At 35.9% G+C, this 27,777-nt stretch overlaps 1 protein-coding gene across 2 annotated transcripts; it reads right to left on the reverse strand.

The window, feature by feature from the left end:
• Positions 1-789: 789 nt before the first annotated feature.
• Positions 790-27,213, reverse strand: tom1 (target of myb1 membrane trafficking protein). 2 transcript variants are annotated; one of them, XM_022662298.2, is made up of 16 exons: positions 27,041-27,213; positions 20,818-20,902; positions 19,425-19,503; positions 17,688-17,837; positions 17,342-17,476; positions 15,168-15,290; positions 14,954-15,070; positions 13,041-13,174; positions 12,352-12,397; positions 12,131-12,254; positions 11,956-12,016; positions 10,644-10,716; positions 10,422-10,490; positions 8,883-8,942; positions 5,920-5,959; positions 790-2,872 (listed from the first exon to the last, which is right to left on the reverse strand). In XM_022662298.2, exons 1-16 carry the CDS (start codon positions 27,090-27,092, stop codon positions 2,778-2,780), a joined length of 1,443 nt encoding a protein of 480 aa, XP_022518019.1. In that variant the 5' UTR covers positions 27,093-27,213; the 3' UTR covers positions 790-2,777. The 2 variants fall into 2 exon arrangements, with proteins under 2 accessions (XP_022518019.1, XP_022518020.1); XM_022662299.2 differs by lacking the exon at positions 10,422-10,490 and having other exon boundaries at positions 27,041-27,212.
• Between the last annotated feature and the right edge of the window lie 564 nt (positions 27,214-27,777).

A 27,777-nucleotide genomic window follows, 5' to 3' on the forward strand; every position in this document is an offset into this window, starting at 1 on the left:
AGTCCTAAGTTATAACTAGAATATCCTGTCATAACTAGCTAGCTATTTTCTAATATATTATATTTTATTTAAGTAATAATGTATCACTAGATGATAATAATAATAATAATAATAATAATAATAATAAAATCTATAATAATAATAATAATAATAATAATAATAATAATAATAATAATAATAATAATAAAATTCTTAGATTTTACGAACAGTGTTATGTTCATTTATAACAAAGAACAAAAGAATACAGATAAAACGGCTTCATATAGGAACTGGACCAGTGACAAAAACAATGCAGTAGGAAGTTTAGCAACAGAACAAAACAATAAACACGTGCAACTCCCAGAAAGAAATCCTTTATAAAAAGCACAGTAACAGGAATGGCGTTTAAAATGCAATGTTACCGCCCTCTGCTGGACTTCATTCAGGTTCTGTTTGTCAGTTTGGGATGATATACAATATTCTCAAATGTGTCTCTTTAGTGATCAGATTTGTACCTGTTTTAATGCGTCTCAGACCATCTTCTGAAGTGTTTTGAGTGATGTGATTTGTATTGGTTATAAATGTGTAAATCTAGAAAATGGATCAACACAGTGTTATACATTTAGATGTGAGTACTACAACAGAAAATCTGTGATATATGTTCATACAGTGTAGTTTGATAATGTTACATATTACATAAATATAAAATAAGAAATCAAGTAAGACCATTTGCAGTGAATGCTGACTTTAATACAGACAAAACAAACTAGACATTTTCTCTTTTAACCACAACAGAAACTTACAGCCCACTTCACTTCTGATAGCCACTGTTTATTAGTGTTTATTATGAAAAATACAATAAAATGTCTGTCAAAAAAGTGTGAGTACAAGCAGTTCCAGCTAACATTACTCCATTAAAGTGCTCATGGCAAAAATATTAACTGTATAACAATCTGGTAAAGCAGAGAATGGCATATTGTCATGTAAAACTATATACTATTGTGCAGCACCTCTTGTCTATCCACCTTATTCTGCCAAGAGTTTGTTTCTTCTGCATTTGTGTTAGAATATCCGGTCATAGTAATTCATATTAATTGCTATTAATTTATTTCAGTAATTCAGTTCAAAATGTTAAACTCATATATTATTTAGATGTATTAAACACACAGAGTGATCTATATTAAGCGCATATTTCTTTTATTGTTGATGATTATGGCTCACAGCCAATGAAAACCCAAAAAATAGTGAAAATTAGAATATTATATAAGACCAATTGGTACTTTTGGTTGGCAGTGTGGGCAGTGTGCCAAGTCCTGCTGGAAAATGAAATCCGCTTTTATCTCCATAAAAGTTGTCAGCAGCAGAGGGAAGCATGAAGTGCTGTAAGATTTTGTGGGAAAACAAAACTGCACTGACTTTAGACTTGATCCCTTGACTCTGCTCCCTTGATTTACAAATGAAATGTAAAATGTACTGATTATCAGTGATGGTTTGGAGAGGCATGTCTGTCATCTGCTGGTGTTGATCCACTGTGTTTTATTATCAAGTCTAAAGTCAGTGCAGTTTTGTTTTCCCACAAAATCTTACAGCCTTACATTATCCCTCTGCTGCTGACAACTTTTATGCAGATGTGGATTTCATTTTCTAGCAGGACTTGGCACACTGCCCACACTGACAAAAGTACCAATTGGTCTTATATAATATTCAGATTTTCTGAGACATTGATTTTTGGGTTTTCATTGGCTGTAAGCCATAATCATCAACAATAAAAGAAATAAATGCTTAAAATAGATCAATCTGTGTTTAATACATCTATATAATATATGAGTTTCACATTTTGAACTAAATTACTGAAATAAAGTCACTTTTTATTGATATTCAAACATTTTTAGATGCACTAGTATAAGGGAAGCTGCGTCTGTGGCTGCTGCACCGGAGGATTTGACACAAATCAAATAAACATGGACCCTCCTTGTCATCACACAGAATAAGCTGGATAAAATAAATTTTATGTTTTTAAAATATTAGCTAAATTATAATCATCTTAAACCCATAATTAAAAAACACCTAAAACCTTATTTGTCATCAACGACAGGGAAACTAAGATTACTGGTGTTAAGAAAACTGTCATGAACTGTGAATTAAGATTATCGTAACAAACCTTTGTGAAGCTACTCAATACATGATGCATAATATACAGCTCTGAAACAAATTAAGAGACCACTTTTGTTTCTGAATCAGTTTGTCTGCTATTTATAATTTTGCTATTTATAGGTTTATGTTTGAGTAAAATTAACGTTGTTGTTTTATTCTATAAACTACAGACAACATTTCTCTCAAATTCCAAATAAAAATATTGTCATTTAGAGCATTTATTAGCAGAAATTGAGAAAGGTCTGAAATAACAAAAAAGATGCAGAGCTTTCAGACCTTAATATTAGGTGCAATAACCCTGGTTTTTAATCACAGTTTTCATGCATCTTGGCATCATGGTCTCCTCCACCAGTCTTACACACTGCTTTTGGATAACTTTATGCATTTACTCCTGATGCAAAAAATCAAGCAGTTCAGTTTGGTTTGATGGCTTGTGATCATCAATCTTCCTCTTGATTATATTCCAGAGTTTTTCAATTTGGTAAAATGAAAGAAACTCATCATTTTTAAGTGGTCTCTTATTTTTTTCCAGAGCTGTATGTAACATGGTCCTTTGCTACAGAACTATACACAAGAGAAAACCTTTATTATGAGCAATGTTATACTACCAGTCATACTTGTTTGTAACCTTATCCCTGCAGTTACTATGATTTTGAGGGCGTGTGGTCAGGAGACGATGCTTTCACAGAAGGAAGGCGCTCTGCTGCTTTCACTCTCTCGGCCAAGAATCGGTCAAACTCTGCAAGAGAGACAAAGAGAATGAGAATGATTTATTTCTGATGATGTTAGGCTTTGTTCACACAGCAAAGTTAAGATTTTCTCAACAAATTCAATGTTTGCCAATGTTTTAGGCTGTTAACACAAGCATTTACTGTGACTTGTATCCTACATTCATTTAAACTGGGCTAAAGAGATGCGCTTCACGTGAAGTTTCGGTTTCATTTTCACTTTCTTCAGCATCACAGGAGCGATCGAGGAGTTCCAGTGGCTGCAGCTTGGGATGAAGACTGAGAATTTGCTTCAGCTCACTGTAAAAAGGGCACATTGTTTGATTTGCATCCTTGCCCCCTTTAAACTTTATTTTACAGGCTTTTTATCTCTCTCAGACACGCCACATTCAGACATTTCTTCAGAAATATGGCGGTGTTGCAACACAAGCCGTCGAATTAAGTTTAAACAGAGATATTGCCCCAAATATTGGGATGTTACCTCATTATCACACCTCTGAAAACCTCATTTACTGCTGTCATTCTTCTCCTGTGTACTTAAGCACACTTTTGCTTTGTCCTTAATTTAAAGATCAAACTGATTTCAAATCTAGCTGTCCAGACAAAGCCGCATTATTGCAAATTGGATGATGTCAGATTCAGTGTATTTTCAGCCATATACAGGGGTTGGACAATGAAACTAAAACACCTGGTTTTAGACCACAATAATTTATTGTCCTGACGGACAGTTCTGGTGCACATCTGGTTTTATGATTTTTGGATACAATCCGGGTTAGCACCCGAACATCCCTTTCAGACAGCTTCCTCTTACAGCGTCCACAGTTAATCCTGTTGGATGTGGTTGGTATTCTTGGTGGTATGCTGACATTACCTTGGATACCGTGGCTCTTGATGCATCACAAAGACTTGCTGTCTTGGTCACAGATGCTCCAGCAAGACGTGCACCAACAATTTGTCCTCTTTTGAACTCTGGTATGTCACCCATAATGTTGTGTGCATTGGAATATTTAAAGCAGAGCTGTGCTCTTACCCTGCTAATTAAACCTTCACACTCTGCTCTTACTGGCACAATAATGTGCAATTAATGAAGATTGAACACCAGGCTGCTCCAATTTAGCCATGAAACCTCCCACACTAAAATGGCAGGTGTTTCAGTTTCATTGTCCAACCCCTGTATATAACACCTCTCTGTTTTATGCCACTTCTGCCTGCTGTGTGAATGTGATCTAAAACAGTGTTTCTCAACCATGGTTCTGGAGTTTTTACTGCTCCCAACACACCGGATCCAACTAATCAGATGACTAGCACCAAAATGTGCAGGGCAATAAGCCGCCACACCAGGCTTGAAAAACAACAATCTAAAACACAAAGCGAGTACAGTCTGTAGCCTATGCAAAAATTTGATATTACTGCCAGTTTCTATGCAAAGCAGTAATGTAGTTTACATTGAGGGAGGATGGGTTAACCCTGCTATTATCTTTCAATAATAGCAGTTTAACTTCTTTAAATAAATGATTGCTCTGATTTTTTTCTCATATTTAGTGACTTTTTTATATTAATTTAATGAGGCCAACTGGGTAAATATAAAATGAACATGATGACATGTTTCCAGTATCCTGTACACATTTTGCACACTTCAATGTTTAATGGGTTCTGTTTGAGCCCAGGCAGTTTTAGCTGTATAAAACTTTTTTTTTTAAATCAGCAAAATTTACACACTTTCGCTTTAAAATGTTGAAAAAATCACTATGACATGCAATCTTATAATCTTTGAAAAACTTTACAGCCCTAACCTGACATCACCACAACTGGAAAAGTGCGAGAAACACGACAGTTCACACAACAGGGGGCGGGGAATACATAATTCATAATTCATACATAAGTGGTAGTGCAGACATATAGAAGGTTTAGTGCAGCCTTCTAAACCATTTCTCCTAGTGCTCTGTCTCTCTGCTCTCTTAACTGAAAATAACATCTAAGTAAACGTTTTTTTAAAGGATATTTAAGTAGTCAACAAACAAATATAGCATGTGACATAAACTTGTGTAACAATTTAAATTATTATATAAGAATTTTCAGGAGATTAAAATTGCTGGTGTCAAATTGACCCAAGAATAAAAGATAGTAGTAAAATTGAAGGTAACAGAAAGGTTTAAAAAAAATATATAAATATCCTCTTGAGACCCAGCGTCCTCATACGAGGACATTACATTTCTGCTTCTCTACACCAGTATACTTAATTTTTTAAAAGGTTGACCCTTTAGATTAATATGGAGACACCGCCTGCACTATCTAGTGGTCACATGACAACATTATAGTTAAGTGATTGAAAACAAGATGGCGGGAATCCCAGTCAAAAGTTTCTACAGCCAGTCCAGACAGACACATAAAATTCTAATGTCATAGAATTTTATATTTGAAACTATGTTATTTACTTTCTGTACAAAGCTAATTTTGTTTTTACTAATTGGGTCCTGCTGATCCCAAATGGCAAGGATATATTTTAAAATGTTAATATGAGCAAATACATGTTTTTTTTTTTGTTGCATTTTTTGAGGATATCACATCATAATGCAAAAAAAAAACGCAATGATTTTGAATGATTCTGGGATTAATACAATAAAATATGTTTTTTTAATATGTTACGTTAAGCTGACATTTAGTTAACTATGCAATGGTACTATAATACCATAATAAATGCAGTTGTTCCGTGCTATTCTCAAAAAAAGCTTATTATTCTGTAATTCATCAATTATTAATTAATTTACTTACTGTATAAAGTCTTAGCATCATACTGGCATCATATACAGCATTAAAGCTTAATCCTAAACAGAGTGCACAGCTCCTGGAGGGCTGTGTAAGTTTCTAAGTTGGCCTACTCAACCACACCTGATTCAACTCCTCAGTTAATCACCACTTAATTAAGGAGGTGCTGGAGACCAGCCCTCCAGGTCTGGAGTTGTGCACCGCTGGTCTAGAGATTAATTATTGTATACTACGGTTCCTCCGGTTTAAATACAATACAGAAAAGTGCAGTAGAAAAAAGGATGGGCTCTACCTTCACTAGTCACACCTTCAGAATCTGCCAGTTCGTCATCCTGCACCACAGAGAAAAAAAAAAACAGAAATAATGTTTCGGTTCTTCCAGAGTACACACACCACAAAACCCATGAGTAAAGAGAAATTAACACAATCTGAAATCACATCTTCAGGACTGATCCCATGGCAGAACATTTACGCTCCCCCTCATTTCCTGTTAGCAAAAACTATGGAATTCCAAACATCCGGTGGTAAACCAGCATCTAACTAAATTGCTTGATAACTACCGTATTTTTCGGACTATAAGGCGCACTTAAAAACTTTTAATTTTCACAAAAATTGACAGTGCGTCTTATAATACGGTGCGCCTTTTGTATGGATTTTACTCGTCAGGTTGTAAGGAGCAGTAAACACACACTCCGTGCAGCGTTATAGAGAGTTTCAGTGCTATACAGAGTCCAGAGCCGTGCAGCTCCGAGGCTGAGCAGCAATAGCATTAGCTAGATGCTAACCGCTAAGCTAGCTAGCTTATTCACTGAGATCAGTATTATCTAAATTTTACTCGTCAGGTTGTAAGGAGCAGTAAACACACACTCCGTGCAGCGTTATACAGAGTTTCAGTGCTATACAGAGTCCAGAGCCGTGCAGCTCCGAGGCTGGAGCAGCAAATAGCATTAGCTAGCTTATTCACTGTTCAGAGATCAGTATTATCTAAATTTTACCCGTCAGGTGTAAGGAGCAGTAAACACACACTCCGTGCAGAGCAGCAATAGCATTAGCTAGATGCTAACCGCTTAGCTAGCTAGCTTTTTCACTGTTCAGAGATCAGTATTTTCTAAATTTAGCACTTTTAATACTGCTGGAGCAGTATTATTAGAGTTAGATGCTAATCGCTAAGCGTTCACCGTTCAGAGGTGAGTTATCGGCCTGTAAGTCTGTGCTGCTTTGCCTGGCTAGCATTAGCTAGATGCTAAGCGCTAACTCTCTCAGAGGTGAGTTTTATCAGCCTGTAATCTGCTTGTTTACCGTGTTAAAACAAGCTACGGGGGACGAATCGCTAGCTAATATCTCACTGTCTTACCAGAACACGCAGGATTACTCAGTGTAACGCTGTCGTTTAAGTTTGGGTTAACTTTACTAGTTTAGGTGACTAGCTAGCGTGCTAGCGGATAGCTATGCTAACGCTGGTGCAGCAAGCCTTAGTGGACATCTGGAAATCTAAGCTTACTGTAAATAAACTGAAGCACGTTACTCACCCAAATAAACAGTTTTCAGGAGAGGAATCTGTGTAGATTAATATCCAGCACTCGTTTGACTTTGAAAGAGCTAGATTTATATATACTGAGACGCTCCACCGGCAAGCGACCACCCCCGGTGGGGGAAGGGAAACATGGCGCCACCCCTGTTCACTTTGATATAGGCACCCTTTCTAGTGTCACTTAACGCGCCTTATAATGCGATGCGCCCTATGTATGGAAAAATAGCAGAAAATAGGCGTTCTTTGATAGTGCGTCTTATAATACGGTGCGCCTTATAGTCCGAAAAATACGGTACATTTACTCAAACCTTTATTACCTAGGCATTTTTGTCAATTTTTGCCTATATCTTTAGAATTCATATTCAAGCATTACATCAAAGGGTTTCATGCTTGTTACTAATCCTAACTGTAATAGAAAATATTTGTACATTTTGTAAAGTAAAGTGAGGAAAATATATGAACAAGCTGCGACTTAGCAAGTTCTCCCCCTTAGAAATCATGGAGGGATCTGAAATATTCATCTTAGGTGCACGTCCACTGTGAGAGATGTAATCTAAAAAAAAAACAAAATCTGGAAATCACAATGTATGTTTTTTTTTTTATAATTATTTTGTGTGTTACTGCTGCAAATAAGTATTTGAACACCTGCCAATCAGCAAAAATTCTGTCTCTTAAAGAGCTGTTAGTGCACCTCTAAAAAGTCCATCTCCTCTCCACTTATTATTCTAAATAAGAAGCACCTGTTTGAGGTCATTAGCTGCATAAAGACACCTGTCCACCCCACACAATCAATAAAACACCAACTACTAATATGACCAAAAGACCAAAGAGCTGTCCAAAGACACCAGAGATAAAATTGTAGACCTCCACAAGATGGGAAAGGGCTATGGGGCGATCGCCAAGCAGCTTGGTGAAAAAAGATCAACTGATGGAGCAATTATTAGAAAATAGAAGATTTAAAATCTTAGCATGACTGTCAATCTCTCTCGCATTGAGGCTCCATGCAAGATCTCAACTTGTGGCAAATCAATGATCCTAAGAAAGGGGAGACAGTTCAAGTTGTCAGATGAGACCAAAATAAAACTTTTTGGTCTTAATTCCACTCGCCGTGTTTGGAGGACGAAGAATAATGACAAAAACTCCACCATCCCTTCTGTGAAGCATGGGGGTGGAAGCATCATGCTTTGGGGGTGTTTTTTTGCACATGGGACAGGACGACTGCACTGTAAAAAGGAGAGGATGACCGGGGCCATGTATTATGAGATTTTGGGGAAAAACCTCCTTCCCTCAGTTAGAGCATTGAAGATGGGTCGTTGCTGGGTCTTCCAACATGACAATGACCCAAAGCACACAGCCAGGGTAACCTATAAGTAGTGGTTCTGTAAGAAGCATATCAAGGTTCTGAAGTCTAAACCTTATAGATAATCTCTGGAAGGAGCTCAAATTATGTGTTTTTCAGCGAGAGCCCAGAAACCTGTCTGATCTGATCTGGAGAAGATCTGTGTGGAGAAAAGGGCCAAAATCCCTGCTGCAGTGTGTGCAAACTTAGTGAAAAACTACAGGAAACGTTTGACCTACTGTACCAAATATTTTAACTCTCATTTTCACAGGTGTTCAAATGTGTATTTGCAGCAGCAACACACAAATAAATTATTACAAATAAAAAAATATTATTATTTTGATTTCCGGATTAAATTCCAGATTAAATTCAGTTCATCACTCACATCGTCCACATCAAGCCATCGCTCAATGTCATCCATCACTCCACTCTGATTGACTGGAATCTAAAAAAGAAATTAGAACAAATAAATGATGAGAGCCATTGTTGAATAGGGAATACGAAGCTCCCTCCACCTTAGGATTACCAAAGCCCCTGGAAAGAAAAAGTGACCCGGAATTCACTGTTGTTTAAAGCTTCCCAAAGCAGGACAATACAGCAGATTGCAATCTTCAAATCAATCAATTTTCCATCAAAGCCTTATTATCTAAAATCTTAGAGAAGAGAAATCTCAATCAAAGCCAGGAAACGCGTTTATGTGATCAGAAGCAAAAGCAAGATACAGAGAAAACCACAAAAGCCTCCTTCACCAGTGATAACAGCCCAGAATTCAAATGCACTGATGTTTAACTGCACTTTATTTGTCTAAAAGAAACATAGCAAGGATGCACGATACACTGGCAGCCAATATACAGTATTTACTGATAAAAGGGAAAATATATAATAATTATTCCCCCTTTAGTGGGAAAAATAATCTGCCACAAAAATATACTTATTGACAAAAAAAATGAATGCACAGAATTTTAAATAATCAAAGGTGTGGTCTGATTAGATCACTGGGTCTTAAAACAAGAGAGTGTAAAATTGCCCCCTCACTGCCCTAAGTCTCTCAGAAAATACTTTTGGGTAGTGTACCTCTTGGTGAGAGATTGCTGCCTGTTAAACATGCCTCCAGACTTTTTGCCTAGTTGATAGACTTTTGAAAATGGGGGCGCATCATTGGACAGAGAGCAATTTCCCACCATCTAGGGAAGGGGTTCTCAACGGGTCTCAGCCTGGGACCCACATTGCTCATGGACTTTTGCCCGCAAGTTGAGATCCACTTTTATATATTACAAACCAAACACATTTATTTAAAAAAATAGCCTTCAAAAAACAATTTAAACATACATATGTATGCAAAGTGAATTTAAGAACAATTTTTTTTATAATCAATTTCACTATGATCGGAAGATTGCTGGTTCGAATCCCAGTCATGCAGCTTGCCATCAGCTGCCAGAGCCCTGAGAGAGCACAATTGCTTTCGCCTTGCTCTCTCTGGGTGGGTACAGTAGATGGTGCTCTTTCCCCTCATCAATCCTAGGGTGATGTGGATCAGCACAAGGCTGCGTCTGTGAGCTGATGTATCGGAACTGAGTTGCTATGCTTTCCTCAGAGCGCGCTGTGATGCTACTCAGCAATGCTGCATCAGCAGCAGTCCAAAAAGAGTCTGACTTCTGTATCAGAGGAGGCATGTGCTAGTCTTAATCCTCTTTGTGTTGTGGTAGTGGTAGAAAATTGGGAGAAAATAAATAAAAAAATATAAAAAATGTATTATTTTGTGTAATATTCTGTTTTTTGTCAATGAGTGTACTTCAAAATTCCCACAAAATATAACACTTAAATAATAAGCATAAGCAATAACCCCAGAGCAGATAGAATGAAAGCTCAGCCAGTTCAAAGACACACCGCAAAACTGACTACATCACCATCCAGTCAGACCCACCATTCCCTTCTCCACCATCCAGTTAAACTGAGGGGATGTGCCGAGGAGGTTGGAGTCTAGGCTGTCATCCTTCATACAGACAGACAGACAAACAGGTTTCTCAATAACTGACACGTGCAAACACTGACAGGCGCATGCTAGCAGCCAAAAGCTTAACTAAACAAACACACAGATCTGCTCATCATTAGCATAATTAAATAAAAATAATTTAGCACTACTCACCACGCCGGCGCTCTGTAATCGAGTGTGTGCTGCAGCTAACTCATCCAGTATTGTAGAATTCTCCTCACTGTCTCTGAAACACACACACACACACAGATTTGACTGTTACAAACAGTGTTAATTTTGACAGGTGATTCTGATTTCGTTTTTCGTAGATAGATAGATAGATAGATAGATAGATAGATAGATAGATAGATAGATAGATAGATAGATAGATAGATAGATAGATAGATAGATAGATATAAACAACAATGGGGTAGTACAATAAAAGAGCACAGTAAGAAATATAAGACTCTAAACTATAAAATTCTAAACTGAGATTTAAAAATATATAAAAAATCTATACAAAGTGTGGAAGTAATCAGTCGTAGATATGTTTTGTATTTAAGTTAGGTGAGTAGTGTAGTGTCTTTTGGGTATTTTTAGTTTTAGTCAAGTTTTAGTCGACGGAAACAAACAACATTTCAGCGAAAACAACAACAAACAACGTTTCAGTCTCATGAATTTTAGTCAGATAAAAAGCATGTATTACGTATTTTTATTGTTTTCCTATTTTCTATTTATGTTGTATTTTGAGATTATTTACTGCTAATGCTTATTAAAATAATAGCCTTTAAGTTCTGTTGCATTTAAATTATATGCTAATATTAACTAAAGTGACCTGAATAGGTGCTGGTGTTGTGCCAAATTCAGCACCCCTGCCAGGAAAAGCACCACACACACCGTCTTCTTGGCTTTAACTTTACTTAGAAAATGAAAACACCCAAGGTACTTTTCTAAGATACACTGAGTCGTAAAAAAATGAAAAAGAGTCATTTCACATGCAGCCACCTTTAAAGGGGGTGCTTTTCCTGGCAGGGGTGCTGAATTCGGCACAACACCGGTCATAAGGACGCTGTGTTCCGATTACAGCTCAGTGATATAATTTACTACAAATAATTTGCCTATTCGTTAGTCTTTTACATTTTCATTTAGTTTTTATTTAGTTTTTTATTATTACACACAAAAAGTGTAATAAATTAGTATTAATGTTTGTTTAGTTTTCATCTTGTTTTTTTTTAATGAAAAATAGGTCGTCAAAAAAGATTTTTCGTCATTGTTTTCGTTAACGAAATTAACACTGGTTACACATTGGGCCAGACAAAGTTTTAAGTAGTAATTTTTGTATACATTTTTTGATAAATCCTATAATTATTGGTTCATCTATAAATATACTGATGTGCCACATGTCATAGATCAAGAATTAGTACCATGTCCCATGACTTTTCCTATATCCCAAAACTTTTGTCCATACAGGAACTAAGGAAGATACCTTTGTTGAATCTCTGCTGAAGAATTTCGATGTTGCTGACGACTATCTTCTTCCTTTGTGCCTGAAAAAACATAATAAATAGCTTTTTTTTTTCCACAGCACATAATGTGTATTTGCACATATGTTTGTAAATAAAATGAGATATTAGGTCTTAGAGCAAATGATCAGTACATACTTAGACCAGCCATCTGGTTGGACAACGAGCTGACTGTGTGGCTCTCAGTCCCTCTTTCTGATTGGTCGTGAAGTTTAGATGGTGGTGCAGAATTAAGGTCAATGAGATTGCTGTAAGCTGGACACTGATTTAAAATGAAATTATAGTCAATTCAGAGACAAACCATTCAAAATTCTGTATAAAATATTTAAAAATCTAAATGACAAAATTAAGTTTCTTACTGAGTTTTCACTATTTTGTGTTTTTTCATTCAGATGTCTCTTAAAACTGAAAAACAGACAGAGAATTGACATGAAACTTTCAATAGAAAATTTAATGTCATTGTTGTCACTGAAAAGTTACTTTATTTCAGAAATTCAGTTCAAAATGTGAAACTTATACATTATATAGATGTGTTACACACAGAGTTATCTATTTTAAGTGTTTAATTATTTTACTGTTGATGATTAAGTCTTACAGCCAATGAAAACCCAAAAATCAGTGTCTCAGAAAATTAGAATATTATATAAGAACAATTGTTACTTTTTTTGCAGAGTGCCAAGTCCTGCTGGAAAATGAAATCTGCATCTCCATAAAAGTTGTCAGCAGAGGGAAGCATGGAGTGCTGTATGCAGATGACATGTCTCTCCAAACCATCACTGATCATCAGTAAAGTTTACATTTCATTTGTAAATCAAGGGAGCAGAGTCTGGAGGAAGAGTGGAGAGACACACAGTCCAAACTGCTTGAGGTCTAGTGTGAAGTTTCCACCAATCAGTGATGGTTTGGAGAGACATGTCATCTGCTGGTGTTCATCCACTGTGTTTTATCAAGTCTGGAGCCGCCTCCATTCTTGTGTTTTTAATGAGAACATAAACAAGAGTCATCTGTATAAAATAAAATAAAAACATTTTAGTATAATATAAAGAACCTCTGATATCGTGTGAAGGTTGCGTTCATGTCGTCATTGGCAACCAGAAGCTGCTCTACCAGTTTCTCCTCCGATACTCTGGGAATGAGGTGCATTACTTGATCCTGGGTTGCCTTACATGTGGAGTATAACTGCTACTGACGAAGAGAAAAACAGAGAAACAAGCTTAATCAATATTTATCTACATGGCTATAAAGGTAAAAAGATCTTGTCTAGATCAGTGGATCTCAGACACTTTAGACCATCATACCAAAAATAAAAGTACAAATTGAAAGTCATCTATAGGTACACATGCAAGCAAACTAGTGGTAAATAACATAGACCAAAATGCAATGTGTAAACCCCAACAAATGAATGCTATTAAAATGTACAGAAATACTGCAAAAGGACTTTCATTTTGAAGTGCATGATATTTGCAGAAAAATTATGTTTTATACAACACTGACAATACCAGGCAAATTCTTTGGAGATCCCCTGGTACACACGTGCATTTGCTTGTATAATCTTCTGTTTTTGATACATTAAAAACATTTATAGCACCTTGGTGTGCCTCATGTACCACCAGAGGTTCACGTACAACAGTTTGAGTACCACTGATCTAGACCGTTGAGAATATTTTTGCCATGTCATCATGTTTAAATTTGAGAGCAAATTTCTCACTAAGCATGAGTACACAAGTAGGTGTGCTTACACTGAAATAAATAGACTAAAATATATACTGAAATGTAGTAATGTTTCTAGTGTTTCCCATTTTAAGATATAATACGACTTTTTAAATTATTTGAATTCATTTTATTGAAAAACTACCTAATGTTTTTTTTTTTCAGATTATCTTATCTTTTTTTTTTTAAGTAAGATCACTGACATGCCACATCATGAAATAGGAACTACAAATTGTGAGGGAGGTTGTGTTTGGTAGATTAGATATTATTTATTTGGTGTAATAATGCTTCTAGTTGGAAAGTCTGTAATTTCCCTTTTAAATAGAAACCACATTTGTAAGAAACATGAATTTGTGGGATGAGCAGCAGAGCTGAGAATGTGGGTTAAACCCATTAAAAATTCTTGTCCAAATCTTCTATTTCAATGCCTCGTTTGATGTTTGATGATGTTCTTGAGACAGTCACCTCACGGCCTGTCTCTGTTATATCCTCCGTTATATGAAACTCGGCCTTCAGTTTGGAGATACTGGTACCAGGGTTCACTTCAAATAATGATGCAACTTGGTTTTGAGGAACACCAGCTTGAAGTTGCCCTATTGCACAGACCCTATCCAGGCCAGCCAAACGTGACATAATGCCAATTCTTGGAGCAGAAGACACCTACTGAACACTGAAGCAAGACCCATGCATACAGGTCCTGCCAATCAGGTGCCAATAAGGCAAATTAATCAGAGAAATTAACAGGCTTTCCAATGGCAAAAGATTTATTACCAAGAAGGATTGTTACAACAAAGAAATATCAAATCTACCAAACACAAATTAGCACATGTACATCCTCCAATACATACCCTTTTGAACTCCTGTTGATACAGCATTACTGAGTAGCATCACAGCGCACTCAGAGGAAAGCGCAGCGACTCGGTTCCGATACATCAGCTCACAGATGCAGCCTTCTGCTGATCAACATCACTCTTTGTAGTGATGAGAGGAAAGAGCGCCATCTACCCACCCAGAGAGAGCAAGGGCAATTGTGCACTCTTAGGGCTCTGACAGCTGATGGCAAGCTACATGAACAGGATTCGAACCGGCGAGCTCCTGATCATAGTGGCAGCACTCGGAGCCCTCAAATTTTCTTAAGTTTGTGCTATGTTAGTATCATGCCTCATGACTTTAGCATAATTGTATGCTTAGTTTTGATGATTAGGATGATTTCTCTAATCAGTGTTAGTGTGCTAGTGCTGGATCTCTAACCTGCAGGAGTTCTGAGTCAGTTTGCTGAATTTGTCGGGGATTCATCTGGGTCATAATCTCAGACATCACTCTGAGGTTTCCACGCACCACCTCCAGATCAGCCCTCAGCTTCTTCACCTGCGGCCAAAGCAAACACACCTATAAGTATTGATGCTTTATGTCCAATACTCTTTGTGCATTAACGGAACAGGTACTGCATATAGTTACTGGTTACCTGATCAGGTGATAAAGTGATGGGACCGTCTGCGTTCCGCTGGGCTGGTGCCTGTGTCTGGGGTGACTGTGCCGGATGTCTGGGAGAAACAGGGGCTTCAGGGAACTCACAGTCAGGAATACTCTAATAGAGAGAAAGCACTAAGGTTATGAGAGAATTCAAAGAATTGCAGGAGCTGAGAAACTTTTTGTGTCTTTGTTTTGTACAGTAAAATGTAGAAATATATATATTTTAGCATTTTAGGCATTAACATGAATTTGCTATTCAGACAGTATAATTATGGCTACCAACACTGTTTAAAACAGCTCTTGCTGGCCAGATAAAGAGAAAAGCTGTCTGTGGGATGGAAGGGCCAGACACAGACATGTGAGTGGGAGCACAGGGTGGTAAAGAGAGGTTAGTAAACCTTACTGAAGCTCAGATTACCTGTTCAGCAGACAAATAGCCAGCTCATCCATTTTCAAAGCTGCAGCACCCTGTTTTAAGGCTGTTGTCTATACCTGGCAACCCAGGGTGTGGAAATGGGACTGGGGGAATGGCGGTGGAAAGATACAGAGGCTACACCCCACAGAGATTTCCGTGACATACCACACAGAGTTCAAATAAAAAAATACTAGGTGAAGCTCTGCCCTAACCAATAATTGGTCCATTAGCCCCTTAACAGGCCAGGAAGTTTGTCAATTGTCTGTCTGACATTATACCACTAAATCTTGAGGATTTCTTTTTAAGCATTACAAAAAAAGCTTTAATGTTTGATAAGGAACATTACTACTGAAAATCATAATTGTAATCTTAATAGACAATAGAAATTAAATCTGCTAATATCAAAATATAATGATTAAAATAATAAAATTAGCTATTTTCTGAACTTTATTTCAAAATCACTATTTTCCTGAATACAAATCAAATAGTTAATATATTCCAAACATTTAGTTTTTTTTATATTTGTCAAGATTTTATGTCTATTTTGAAACCTGCAGAATTTGGGTCGATTCCTGATTGATTACTGATCTGAAATTATTAAGGATAATTATTTAAAGCTCTCAGAATTCAGATTTTCAGAAATTAAATACGTCATTTTACTGTAGAAAAAAAAGGGTTTTGTGTCACCTACACCTGTAGCCGATATACGGGTCAAGGCATGTTAAGGGGTTAATTATGAAGTTAATTATGTGTCCAACATTGGAGTCAATATGGAGGAATGCTAGAATGATAAAAAAATGGCCTCTGGTTGATATATCATGAAATTGAAATGAATTACAATATAATTACAATATTACAATAATTACATATCAATTATTAATTACATCTTAAATGAAACCAGATTTATGATTACATATGATTTTATATGTTAAAAGCACACAAATTTGTACATAACATTACTTTTACTTTCTATTTTCAAAATAGCTACAGTGCACCAGAGAGCTGGAATTATTCACTACAGGAAACATTGCGACTCAGCTCACTGGGATCACTGAACCATTTTAAACTTTTAGTTTCTAATTACCATCAGAAAGCCTGTGACTGTTTTAAGTGACTTTTTTATTAGTTTATCTTTTTTTCTTATATTATTTATATGTATTTTTAATTTTTTAATTTATTTTATTCATTTTTTATTATTATTTATTATTACTTTTATTTTTTATTTCATTTTAATGTTTTGTATTTTCATTCTTGTTCTTAGTTCTATTACTCATTTAATCACTTATCATTTTAAAAATTTTACTTTGCTTCTACTATTATCTATTTACTTATTTTATATTTTATACATTTTTTATTTTTATGTCAAATTTGTTTTTTTATGTTTTTTTTTTAGAATTTTCAGTTTTACATATATATTTTTATTAAATGTTGATTAAAATGCGTAATTTTATTTATTCATTTATTTTTATTTATTTATTTTTTTTTTTTTTTCTTATTATTTTTAAATTATCATTAAATGTGTTCAATCCCTTTGATGTTATAAAGGCTCGGCAACATTGTAAATGAGGGTCACCCTCAATATTTCTTCCCGAGTGAAAATAAAGGTTGATTGATTGATTGATTGATTGATTGATTGATTGATCGATTGATAAAAGTCATTTTACAGCCGACAAATAAAAAATTAGAGCAGATCAATTTGTGATCCAACCTAAAATACTTTAAATAAACCTTTAATCGGTGTTTACATGTACCTTCCTGGGTGTGTGTATAGGGGAACAATTATCCAGCTCAGTCACTGGAAACTCCAGACCTTTCCTTCTGAGATCTTCATACACAAAAACTACACCAGTCAAATCTGGAGAGCTGCGGAAAGCATCAGCCCAGGCCTGAACACAGACAGAGAGAGAGAGAGAGAGAGAGAAAGTGAGAGAGAGAAATGTTAAGTACACACCCAGTGCTTTGGCTGGTATATTATCCATGCAAAACAAATAATACAGCATTCAGTAAGACAGTCAACATTCTTTGACCTTTCTTTCTCTGCAAACAAAACAGAGAACTACCTTTAAAACCAGTCTGACTGACAGTAGCTCTGCTTGCCTGTATGATGTTCAGAACTCTGTCGTGAAGAACGAGAGGCGGATCGTTTTTAGGTAAAATGGTTCGGACCAAAACCCCCTCCACAAAATCCCTCGCCGACACCAAGACATGAAATCTGTGGCCACAGTTCTTCACACAAGCCTCCAGAACCTGAGAGAACAATAAAGAGAAAAGTTATAAATAAGATAAAAGACAGACATTAAGGGTTTTTATTTTATTTATTTTCTACATTGTAGATTAATACAAAAGACAAGATAACAATTAAGGGATGCATATGGAATTACATAGTAAACAATAAAAAAACAGTGTTTGTCCTCCACATTAATCCTCTGATCTAATCCTGATGAACTGAGATGGTGATTTGAGGTGATTTAATTGGGATGAGCTGGAGCTTCACAGCGTGAAGGAAAAGCAGCAACTGTTGTTCAGCACCTCCAGGAACTCCTTCTTTAAGACGCTGAGAAAAATATTCCTGAGATTCCTGAGACACTGAGATTAAAATACCAAGAGTCTGCAGATCTGTCCTCAAAGATAAATCTAAAGTATTATAACATATTCTGGTTCGTTTAACACTTTTTACTGTTTACAGAATAATTCTGCATGTGTTTCTGTATAGCTTTAATATAGTCTTCAATATTAAATTTACAATCTAAAGGAGAAGATTAGGAGAAAAATAGCCAGCTTCCCCTCACTTTTTTTATTTGCATGCTTTTGTGTTCTATAGCTGCCAACCCGGGGTGTGGAAATGGGACTGGGGGAATGAATGGAGGTGGGCAGATTTTTTATGACAGGATTTTATGTGAGAATAAAGTTTGAGTGTCAATCTAAGGTGGGAAATAGCGTGTTTTGGAGGCAATGCCAGGTGAGTTACGCCACTATCTGGGTTCTGGGCATGCTTGATGCTAAAAAAAAACGCCCAATCATTAAACTTAGACACTGAAGATGAAGAATTTGATGGATTTGTGAAAAGGAATTAACTGAAAAAGTAAGAGTATTTTTTTGTATTTTATGTCTTACAACTGAACAATGTTGAAAGTTATTTGTTAATAACAATAATAATAATGCACCTTATACTCTGATGCGCTTTAAAATCTGGTGTACTTTATAATCTGGTTCGCTTTGAGGATCTTTGAGCATCCCAACTAGTACTGTTCAATCCATTATCCAAAAATGAAGGGAAAAGTATTCTACAACCGCAAATCTACTAAGATATGGCCATGGTCCAGTCAAACTGACAGATCGAGCAAGGAGAGGACTGGTCACTCTGGAGGAGCTGCAGAGTTCAACAGCTCAGGTGGGAGAATTTGTCCACAGGAAAACTAAAAGTTGTGCATTCCACAAATCTGGCCTTTATTGAAGCGTAGCAAGAAACTATTTTGCAAAGAAGAATGGGCTAAAATCTCAGTCTTTAAATGCATTATTGTTAATGAATTTAATAAAGTTTGACTTTTCAGACTGTTTTATTTCACGTAATGCACCTTATAGTCCGGTGCGCTTTATAATCCAGTGTGCCTTATAGTCCGTAAAATACATTACTGACATGCCAAAAGTCATGGGATAGCAGTGTAAAGTGTAATTTGTCACTTTTCTAACTGTACAAACCTATTAGCTTTCCAGTACTTACAGACTAATTGACTGGGTTTCAAGGGCTTAAAGTGAAAACCAATCAGAGGGGTCAGAGGCTAATGAGAGATTCTATAATTAGGAGGAGTGTAAAGAGTAGAGAAAGCTACTCACCGTCAGCGCAAACATGACCTCTCTAAAATTCCTGTTCCCCACAATCCTCTTCTTAATGGCTCTGACTGCGTCTTTAGGTCTGAAAACAGAACAATCAAAAACAATTTACAATATTATATTTTTGTATTGTATTGTAAATATTCATACTCCTTGAACTTTTTTTTTTTCCATTTTGTCACCTTACATCCACAGCCAACTTAAATGTATTTTATTGAGATTTTTTTGTTCTAATTTTCTCCCATTTCTTCCAAATTAGTTAGGCTAACTGTCCAACCCATTCAGCGACTCTGATACATCAGCTCACAGACGCCTCGTGCTGATCAACATCACCCTAAGAGTGATGAGGGGAAAGAGCAACATCTGCTGTACCCACCCAGAGAGAGCAAGGCCAATTGTGCTCTCTAAGAGCTCCGGCAGCTGATGGCAAGCTGCAAGACCAGGATTCGAATCACAGATCTCCCAATCAGCAGCGCTTTTGACTGCTCGACCACTCTGCGCCCCCCTTTTATTAGGTTTTATTAGGTTTTAAGTTATAGACCAACACATAGTAGCACATAATTGTGAAGTGAAATGAAAATGTTAAATTCTAAAATTGAATTCATAAAAATCTGAAAAGTTTGACGTGCAAAAGTATTCAGCCACCTTTATCCAGTGCAATTAACTGCCTTCAAAAGTCCACAAGTATAAATCCACCTGTTCTGTACAGGCCTCAGTGTTTTGTTAGAGAACACAAGTGAACAAACAACATCATGAAGGAAACCAAGGAAATCAGCAGACAGACAAAGCTGTGGTGTAGAAGTTTAAGAAGTTTAAGTTATAGGTTATAAAAACATATTCCAAACTTTGAGCATCCTAAAAAGCCATGTTCAATGTAAAAATATTCTACAACTGCAAATCGAGCAAGGAGAGTACTGATCAGAGAAGCAGCCGAGAGGCCCATGGTCACTCTGGATGAGCTGCAGAGATCCACAAAGAAGAATATGCAAAAATCTCTAGATGAGCAAAGCTGGTAGAGAAAAACCCCAAAAGAAAAATGGTGGCTCTACTAAGTATTGATATAGGGGCGCTAAATACTTTTGCACATCACACTTTTCAGATTTTTTATTTGATTAAAATGTGCTATTTTGTGTTGGTCTATCACTTAAGATCTCAATAAAATACAATTACTGGTAAGTTTGTGGTTGTAATGTAAATACTTTAGCAAGCCACTCTACATTTACTGTTATTGTGATGTAATAGAACTACTATAATACAGTGTGCATATTGTGTAGTGCAGCAATATAATTGAGTTATGTTGAGTAAAGTTATGATCCAAGCTTGTAGCAAACCCTTGGGATGAATGAAGCTCTGTGTGAGGGTGTAAAAAGCGCTGCTGTTGTGATCTGACACATACCCTTCCTCTGTCTCATTGACGATGTCACATATTTCCATATTTAGACCCCAGTCTTCAGACGGCAGAGAGGAGCTGGTGGCATATTCTGAAAGGCACACAAACACAGCGCTACTGAACACAACGAATCAGTACTCTGCAGAAAATCACAAAATATTGGGGCTGTCAATCTGGAAACACATATTTAACACATATTTTTAAGGCAAATTAATCAAATTAATCAAATGAATTAATTTAGTGTAATAAGACACAGACATGCTTACTGCTAGAAGGTAGATTATCTTTTATTAATGCTCTCTTTCTCTCTCTCACACACTCACTTGGTTAAGCTGTTGGGTGTGGAATATGGAGCTACACTAGCTTTTATTTTCTCAATTAAAACTCTCACTTAAAGGAGAACTCCGGTGTAAAATTGACTTTTGGTGTAGTAAAACATGATAAAGAGTACTAACCTTTGTTGAATAGCCCACCTCTGTTCTCCCGCAGCTTTCGGAGATCCAGTCATTTTTTACAGTTTGTCCAAACATGCATTAGAATGGGTTTTAATGGGGCATATTTTGCCCCTGTAGATAAATCGCTTTTTTTTTTTTTGCTATCCAGGCTCAAAGTAGCTCCACACCTCATTGGTACATTTCAGAGAGCATTTTTTATTGAAAACCACTGTTTACAATCCATAGCGTAACCTAATCTCTGAGCGCCGCCATATCAAGGTAAAGGTGAAAGATGGTGAAAGGCAAAGGTGTAGAGCTACTATAAACATGCATAACGGTGTAAAAAGTGATTTATCTGCAGGGGCAAAATACTGTATGCCCCATATCAATTATTCTAAAGCATGTTTGGACAAACTGTACAAAAATTGCTGGATCTCAGAAAAATGCGGGAAAACGATGGTGGACTAGTACTTTTTATTATGTTTTACTACACCAAAAGTCCATTTTACTCTGGAGTTCTCCTTTAAACTCAGTAACTCTGTGCACATTACAATATTCTAGTTTAAAAAGCATCAAAACTACCCTGAGATAGTATAAAACAGTAAAAAAGGATCTCATCAGCCAGGTGTAAACCAGACTACACCATTACTACTGTCCCTTTCCCAACATTACAATTAAGTAATAGCATTAAATATATATATATATATTATTTTATCCATGATTTACTTAAAAAAATATATTGTTGTGATTAATTTGCACCAATAATATCACTGATCATTTTATTCACATTTAAATACCTTTTGTTAAATACTAGGGGTGTCACGATTCTCTAAATCCTAGATTCGACTTTATTTCCGATTTTAGGGTCACTATTCGATTCAATTTTTTTTTTTTACAGCAGAGAGGCCTATGCCAGGTTTAGATTAGTCTACGGTCAGTCATTGGTTTGATCAAATCAAATTTACAATATCTTATTTCAAAAGGTGGGCTTGAAATAAGTGATGCAAAGTGATACAAGTGATCTGTAATACACCACATTAGGCACTAATGGTCAAATTTAAATAATGTAATTAAGATATAAATGTAATGTCATCTAGTGGCTTTTTTTGGTAGCAGCAGTGTGCACTATTAAAACAGCAATGTGCAACATAACATAAATAAATAATAAAAAAAAATACAGGAACAGTCATGTACAAAATAATAGAACAATTAGAGCCATGACAAACTAGGTCCCTAAGAATGACAAGTTTTTTATTTTTTATATTTTTATATTATTTTTTAAGTTTTTTATATTTATATATTATTAACTTTATCTGAGAGAAAGATGCTCCTTATGGTACCAAAACTATTAACATATTTGAGGCTAGACAAAACAACTGATATTTTTATATTTTCACGTTTTTCTTTAAGAAGATGTGACACCCCTATTAAATACCCAAAAGCTTAAGGAGAAAAACGTCTTACGGAAAAAGACACAGGCTTTATGTAGGCCTACATACTATACAGTAAAAAAGGCTCCTAAAAATAACCCTATAACATCCCGAGGGGCTGGAACCTCCCACAGGGAATAATCCAGAGCTCACCTTCAGTCAGTAGCTTATGACTGCTGAAATAGCATTCAGCCAGGAGCGTAAGTGAAAGCTCGTTTTACAGAGCCAGCATAATATCACCTAACCGCTCATTAGAGCAGCGGATATAACCTACAAAACACGCTGACCTCACTCACTGTTGACAAAACAATAACATGGCCTCAACAGTCCTGTACTGCACCATTAGAACAACCAGTTCTGCTTAGTATACTGAATTAAACCATGGCTTTATTCATATATAAATCAAATATATTGCATCAACATGCTTATGAGACAACAACGATATTTATTTCACTTTATTTGGATGGTCCATCGCAGGACAACAATTTCCTGTTCTCATTTTTTTATATATCTAATATATAATATATCTGGAGGCAGATTATATCCACCCAATAATATTTATTTTACTTCTATATTAAATACACATTATTTTTTAATAATTACATGTAGGATCCTCAGTTTTTCTGGTGAAATTTGGTAAAAAAAAAAATATATATATATATATAGATATACATTCTAATGGATTTTTTTGTTATACTATGCAGCCCTAACTTCAGTCATAGAAAATCAATGCATCCCTTTTATTTTAATTGTTCTGGTGCCATTTTAAAGGGTCCTGAAGGAACCTTTGAAAACCTACTTTGACGATGTATAAATAATACTACGGACTACGATACCCAGAATGCACCACATACTAACATCACTCCCGTTCACGATCACATGACACTGCATGGCACTACCAGGACAATTCAGGTCAATCCCCTGAATATTGATTTCACCTGTGACTTACACTATATATACCCCCTTACTTTTCTTACTCCTTGGGGAGTACTGATGGATTTTTCCTTCTACAAAGAGTTTGCTCTTGCCTGTATTTACTCTCTCGTTTCTGATTATTTTTTTGTATTTTCTGACCCTGATTTTTGACCTTGTATATGACCTTTGGTCTGTTTATTGTGTATGGTATGTTTACTCCCTGTTGCTGCTGTTTAGCCTGTGTTGATGCTGCTCATTTTGAAACCTGTCCAGCCATAACAAAGGGAGACTAAACATGCAATTTATAATGGTTTTACTCATTTAATATAGTTTTACTTTAGGCAAATATGGCCAATTTCATAAAGAAAGAAAACTTGTGGCACTGGTGGCAAAATGGTTAAAGCATTGGGTTGCAGATGTAACAGGGTTGTGGGTTTGATATATTAGAGCTGGACAATATATTGATATTTTATTGTATCGTGATACATTTTCTTATCATATCAACAATATTTTTATTGAGGATATCGTCACAGCTTACAGACCACTAACCCAACTCTCCTTTTTACTACAAAAAGTGTAAAATTCTGGTTGTATTGAATGATGTGCAGCAAAAATGTTATATAAATCACTGTACTGTGCATTAAAGAGTATTTGCATAGGATATAGGTCTTTAAGAATATCGTCAAAGCATAAATAATGTATATCATATGATTATCTTTTAATAATGTGATATGATAATTTGCCATATTGTCCAATCATTGATCAAATATTGTGCTGTTACTTTTACATAGAACATCAGCAAAGTTGAACAAAAAAATCTAATCTTCATTTTGGCCTTTTTTGGTGTTTTTCACACATTATAATTCTTGTAAATCTTGCAGTTGTTTTTTTCACATTGTATCATAATTTCATGATGAATGAACCAATAGAAATGCTCCAAAATACACTGAATATATTATTTTCAATGCTGTTGAATGACAGTGACAATACACTGACACTCCATGTAGAGGAAATTTATGTAATTTTTTTAAATAGAAGACCAAATCCCACGTCAGCATGCTTCATTTAGGGTGTACAAACTGTACCTATTGGTAGACACCGTCATTTACCTGTCATGTGATTATACAGTGGTTGTTTCTATAAAGGTTAAAAGCAGGGATATGGGTGGGGCAGGCCTAACCCTACATCAGCACACACACCTACTCCCACACAAACAGCTGAAATAGGAATACTCCACTAAAACTGCCTCCTAAACTCACGTCTCTGGATGGTTTATAAATCTGTTAAAATTCTTATTTCATTAAGACTGGTTCTCCCTCGTTAACGTAGCTTCGTACTACTATCAGCTGCCTTGGCACACGCGTTTATTCAGGCAAATTAAATGTTCTCTGGCCCAACTGACAGGGAGGGGATGGTGCTGGAATGTGGATGAGGTGTGGAGCACTGAAAACTGTGCTGTCTAGAAGTGTCTGTCCATTTCCTTGTGAATGGTGCAGGATTTTCACTTTATTATAACATAATAAAATCGTATATATATATATATATATATATATATATCGTTGCTGTCCAATGAAAAACAAGTATCTTCTAAACTTTTAATGGAAATTAATCTAAATAGAATTTATTTCAAGTGATTTTGAAGACATTTTCACACAGTAAAAGGGACAGTTTCTGTGTTTTTAAATTATGTAGTACATTAAAAATTGTCAAAAATGGATATACTTGTTTTTTTTTATTGGACAGTGACGATATGCTTTTCACAATAATTACATTATTGACCTATTGTACAATATTTGGGCATAACCTCCAACAAGTAATTGTTGCTGACCTCAATGTTGCCCATTGTTTTAGCTGAGTGAGTAGAGCTCATTAACACGATTAAGCTGGTATGTCAACTTTTTATCTTATTTGCATATTTTATTCTAACTTGTCTTCTTATTATTATTATTAAAAAAAATATTTAAAACCAATCCCACAGTTTCAGCTCCAGATTCTGCATAAATAAATACATAAAAACCAAGTTAAACTGCTTGAAATTTTGCACCAGGAGTGGCATAAAGTTATCCAAAAGCAGTGTGCAAGACTGGTGGGGGAGAACATGCCAAGATGCATGAAAATAAACATTTCTAGTATAAATATTCCAGTGTTTAAAGGGGACATATTGTACCCCTTTTATATAAAACATGTTGATACAGTTCTTTACACAAAATCCTCCAAATTACTCCAAATCAAATCTCATCAGCCCTATTCCTGCCAGTTTCAGTCCTTTTCAGAATTAGCCGTTTAAGGGTTCTATCACATTTAGGCAAAGCACAAGCAACAAGGCTAATTCATGCTTAACTGCGATACAAGAACTACAAGAAAACTCATCATTTAAAAAAGCACTTTCATCTCCCTCATCTACTGACTTGCCACACAGAGAGTAGGTACAGATCCCTCCCTCAAAAGAAGTCTACTGGCTAATGCTGCTGTACACTGTCTAAGATTCTCAACCAAAATGATCACAGAATACGAATGGATAGATGGATTTTTTTTTGGTGCTTGGAGTGTTTATAGGGGCTGTTGAGACCCAAGCGGAAATGGAAAAGCATGCAAAAAGTGAGTTTTTATATTATATGACAATGTTTTTGTTGTATATTTGCTATAATGATGGGCTTGTTGTACATTGTGGGTGAAGTTTTCAGTTGTCCACAGTATCAAAAATATCTGCATGACTTGAAAATATGAACACTGTTAAAAACTGACCTGTTTTTATTCATTTTTTGAAGTAATAAACTCTGATTTGGGGCCAATTATGACTTTATATAACAGATTGAACAGAAATCCATAAATTTTATACATGTGTCTGATATTGAGTCTGAGTTATTGATAGTTTTATACTGATAATCAGTGAGGTTTAATAAATTTAAACACAGATACACTTAATATCTTAAAGTATTATAATATAATCATGTGAAATAAGCAGGTTTATCCAGAAAATCACATGCAATTAACAACTGGGTCAAACTGCAGCTACTGTAAAGCGAATTTGCAAAGGAACCTGAAGGAGATGCAGAGCAAACAGGCCCAGGCCCCGCCCACCACTGTAGTCTGACAACTACAGCAAACACAACCCAGCAGCCAATCAAAAACGAGGATTTACAGGCCATGAGCCCGCCCCCTCCCTGCGATTGGACAGATTCGGTGTCAGTCCTGAGTTAATCCGAGCTGCCCATCTTATTAACTCATTATAGAGCGAGTTCTTATGCAGTTTTAAACTGTATATTATTAACATAGTTACTACATAATATTTTTAACAGCTCGTGCTGTTAATATAGAGATTATATACAATAACCTGAGTAAGTCAATGCAGTTTATAATATAAATAATATATATAATAAACACAGGCTGATCTGAAGAGTTCAACAGGCTGGAAACAAGTAAACTAGTGCTACAGTCAGTATTACTCACCTATCCTCTGTCCCACAGGAGTAGAGAACGGGTTTCCTATCAGAAACTCCATGTTTAGCGGCAGTTTAAACTCTGTTTCTGAGGGAAATCTATCACCCAGCTCCGGCTCCAGCCCTCCACCCTGCCCCGGCGCTCGCCCTCTGTCTGAAGCCGAGGAGCGGAGGCGCTCCAGCCGGTGATGGGCGAGCTGTGAACTGAAGGCGGTGACATCATCCCTTAAAGGAGCCTCAACCACTAAATATACAAAGTATCTTCTGTATTTACTTTTATAATATATAAAAATGATGAGTTTCTTTGATTTTACCAAATTGAAAACCTCTGGAATATAATCAAGAGGAAGATGGATGATAAAGTTATCCAAAAGCAGTGTGTAAGACTGGTGGAGCACTGGAAAAATGACGCGTAAAATGTACTTTTTAAAACGAATTACAGAAATAAAGTAATGTTTCTCAATCATATTCTAATTCTTTGAGATGCACCTGTATATACAGCTCTGGAAAAAAAATAAGAGACCACTTTAGTTTCTGAATCAGTTTCTCTGATTTTGCTATTTATAGGTTTATGTTTGAGTAAAATGAACATTGTTGTTTTATTCTATAAACTACAGACAACATTTCTCCCAAATTCCAAATAAAAATATTGTCATTTAGAGCATTTATTGCAAAAAAAAAGAGAAATAACATAAAAAGATACAGTGCGTTTAGACCTCAAATAATGCAAAGAAAACAAGTTCATAT

This window comes from Astyanax mexicanus, chromosome 19 (assembly GCF_023375975.1).
Source record: "Astyanax mexicanus isolate ESR-SI-001 chromosome 19, AstMex3_surface, whole genome shotgun sequence".
Classification (NCBI taxonomy): domain Eukaryota; kingdom Metazoa; phylum Chordata; class Actinopteri; order Characiformes; family Acestrorhamphidae; genus Astyanax; species Astyanax mexicanus.

Bases quoted from the DNA above. Each gene is read 5' to 3' on its own strand.
- tom1 (XM_022662298.2), bottom strand. From the start codon at position 27,092: ATGGAGTTTCTGATAGGAAACCCGTTCTCTACTCCTGTGGGACAGAGG. The intron at 17,838-19,424 runs GTGAGTAGCTTT...TTGTTCTCTCAG, and splicing joins AGGTCATGTTTGCGCTGACG to GTTCTGGAGGCTTGTGTGAA. The intron at 10,717-11,955 runs GTATCTTCCTTA...TGTGTGTTTCAG, and splicing joins TCAGCAGAGATTCAACAAAG to AGACAGTGAGGAGAATTCTA.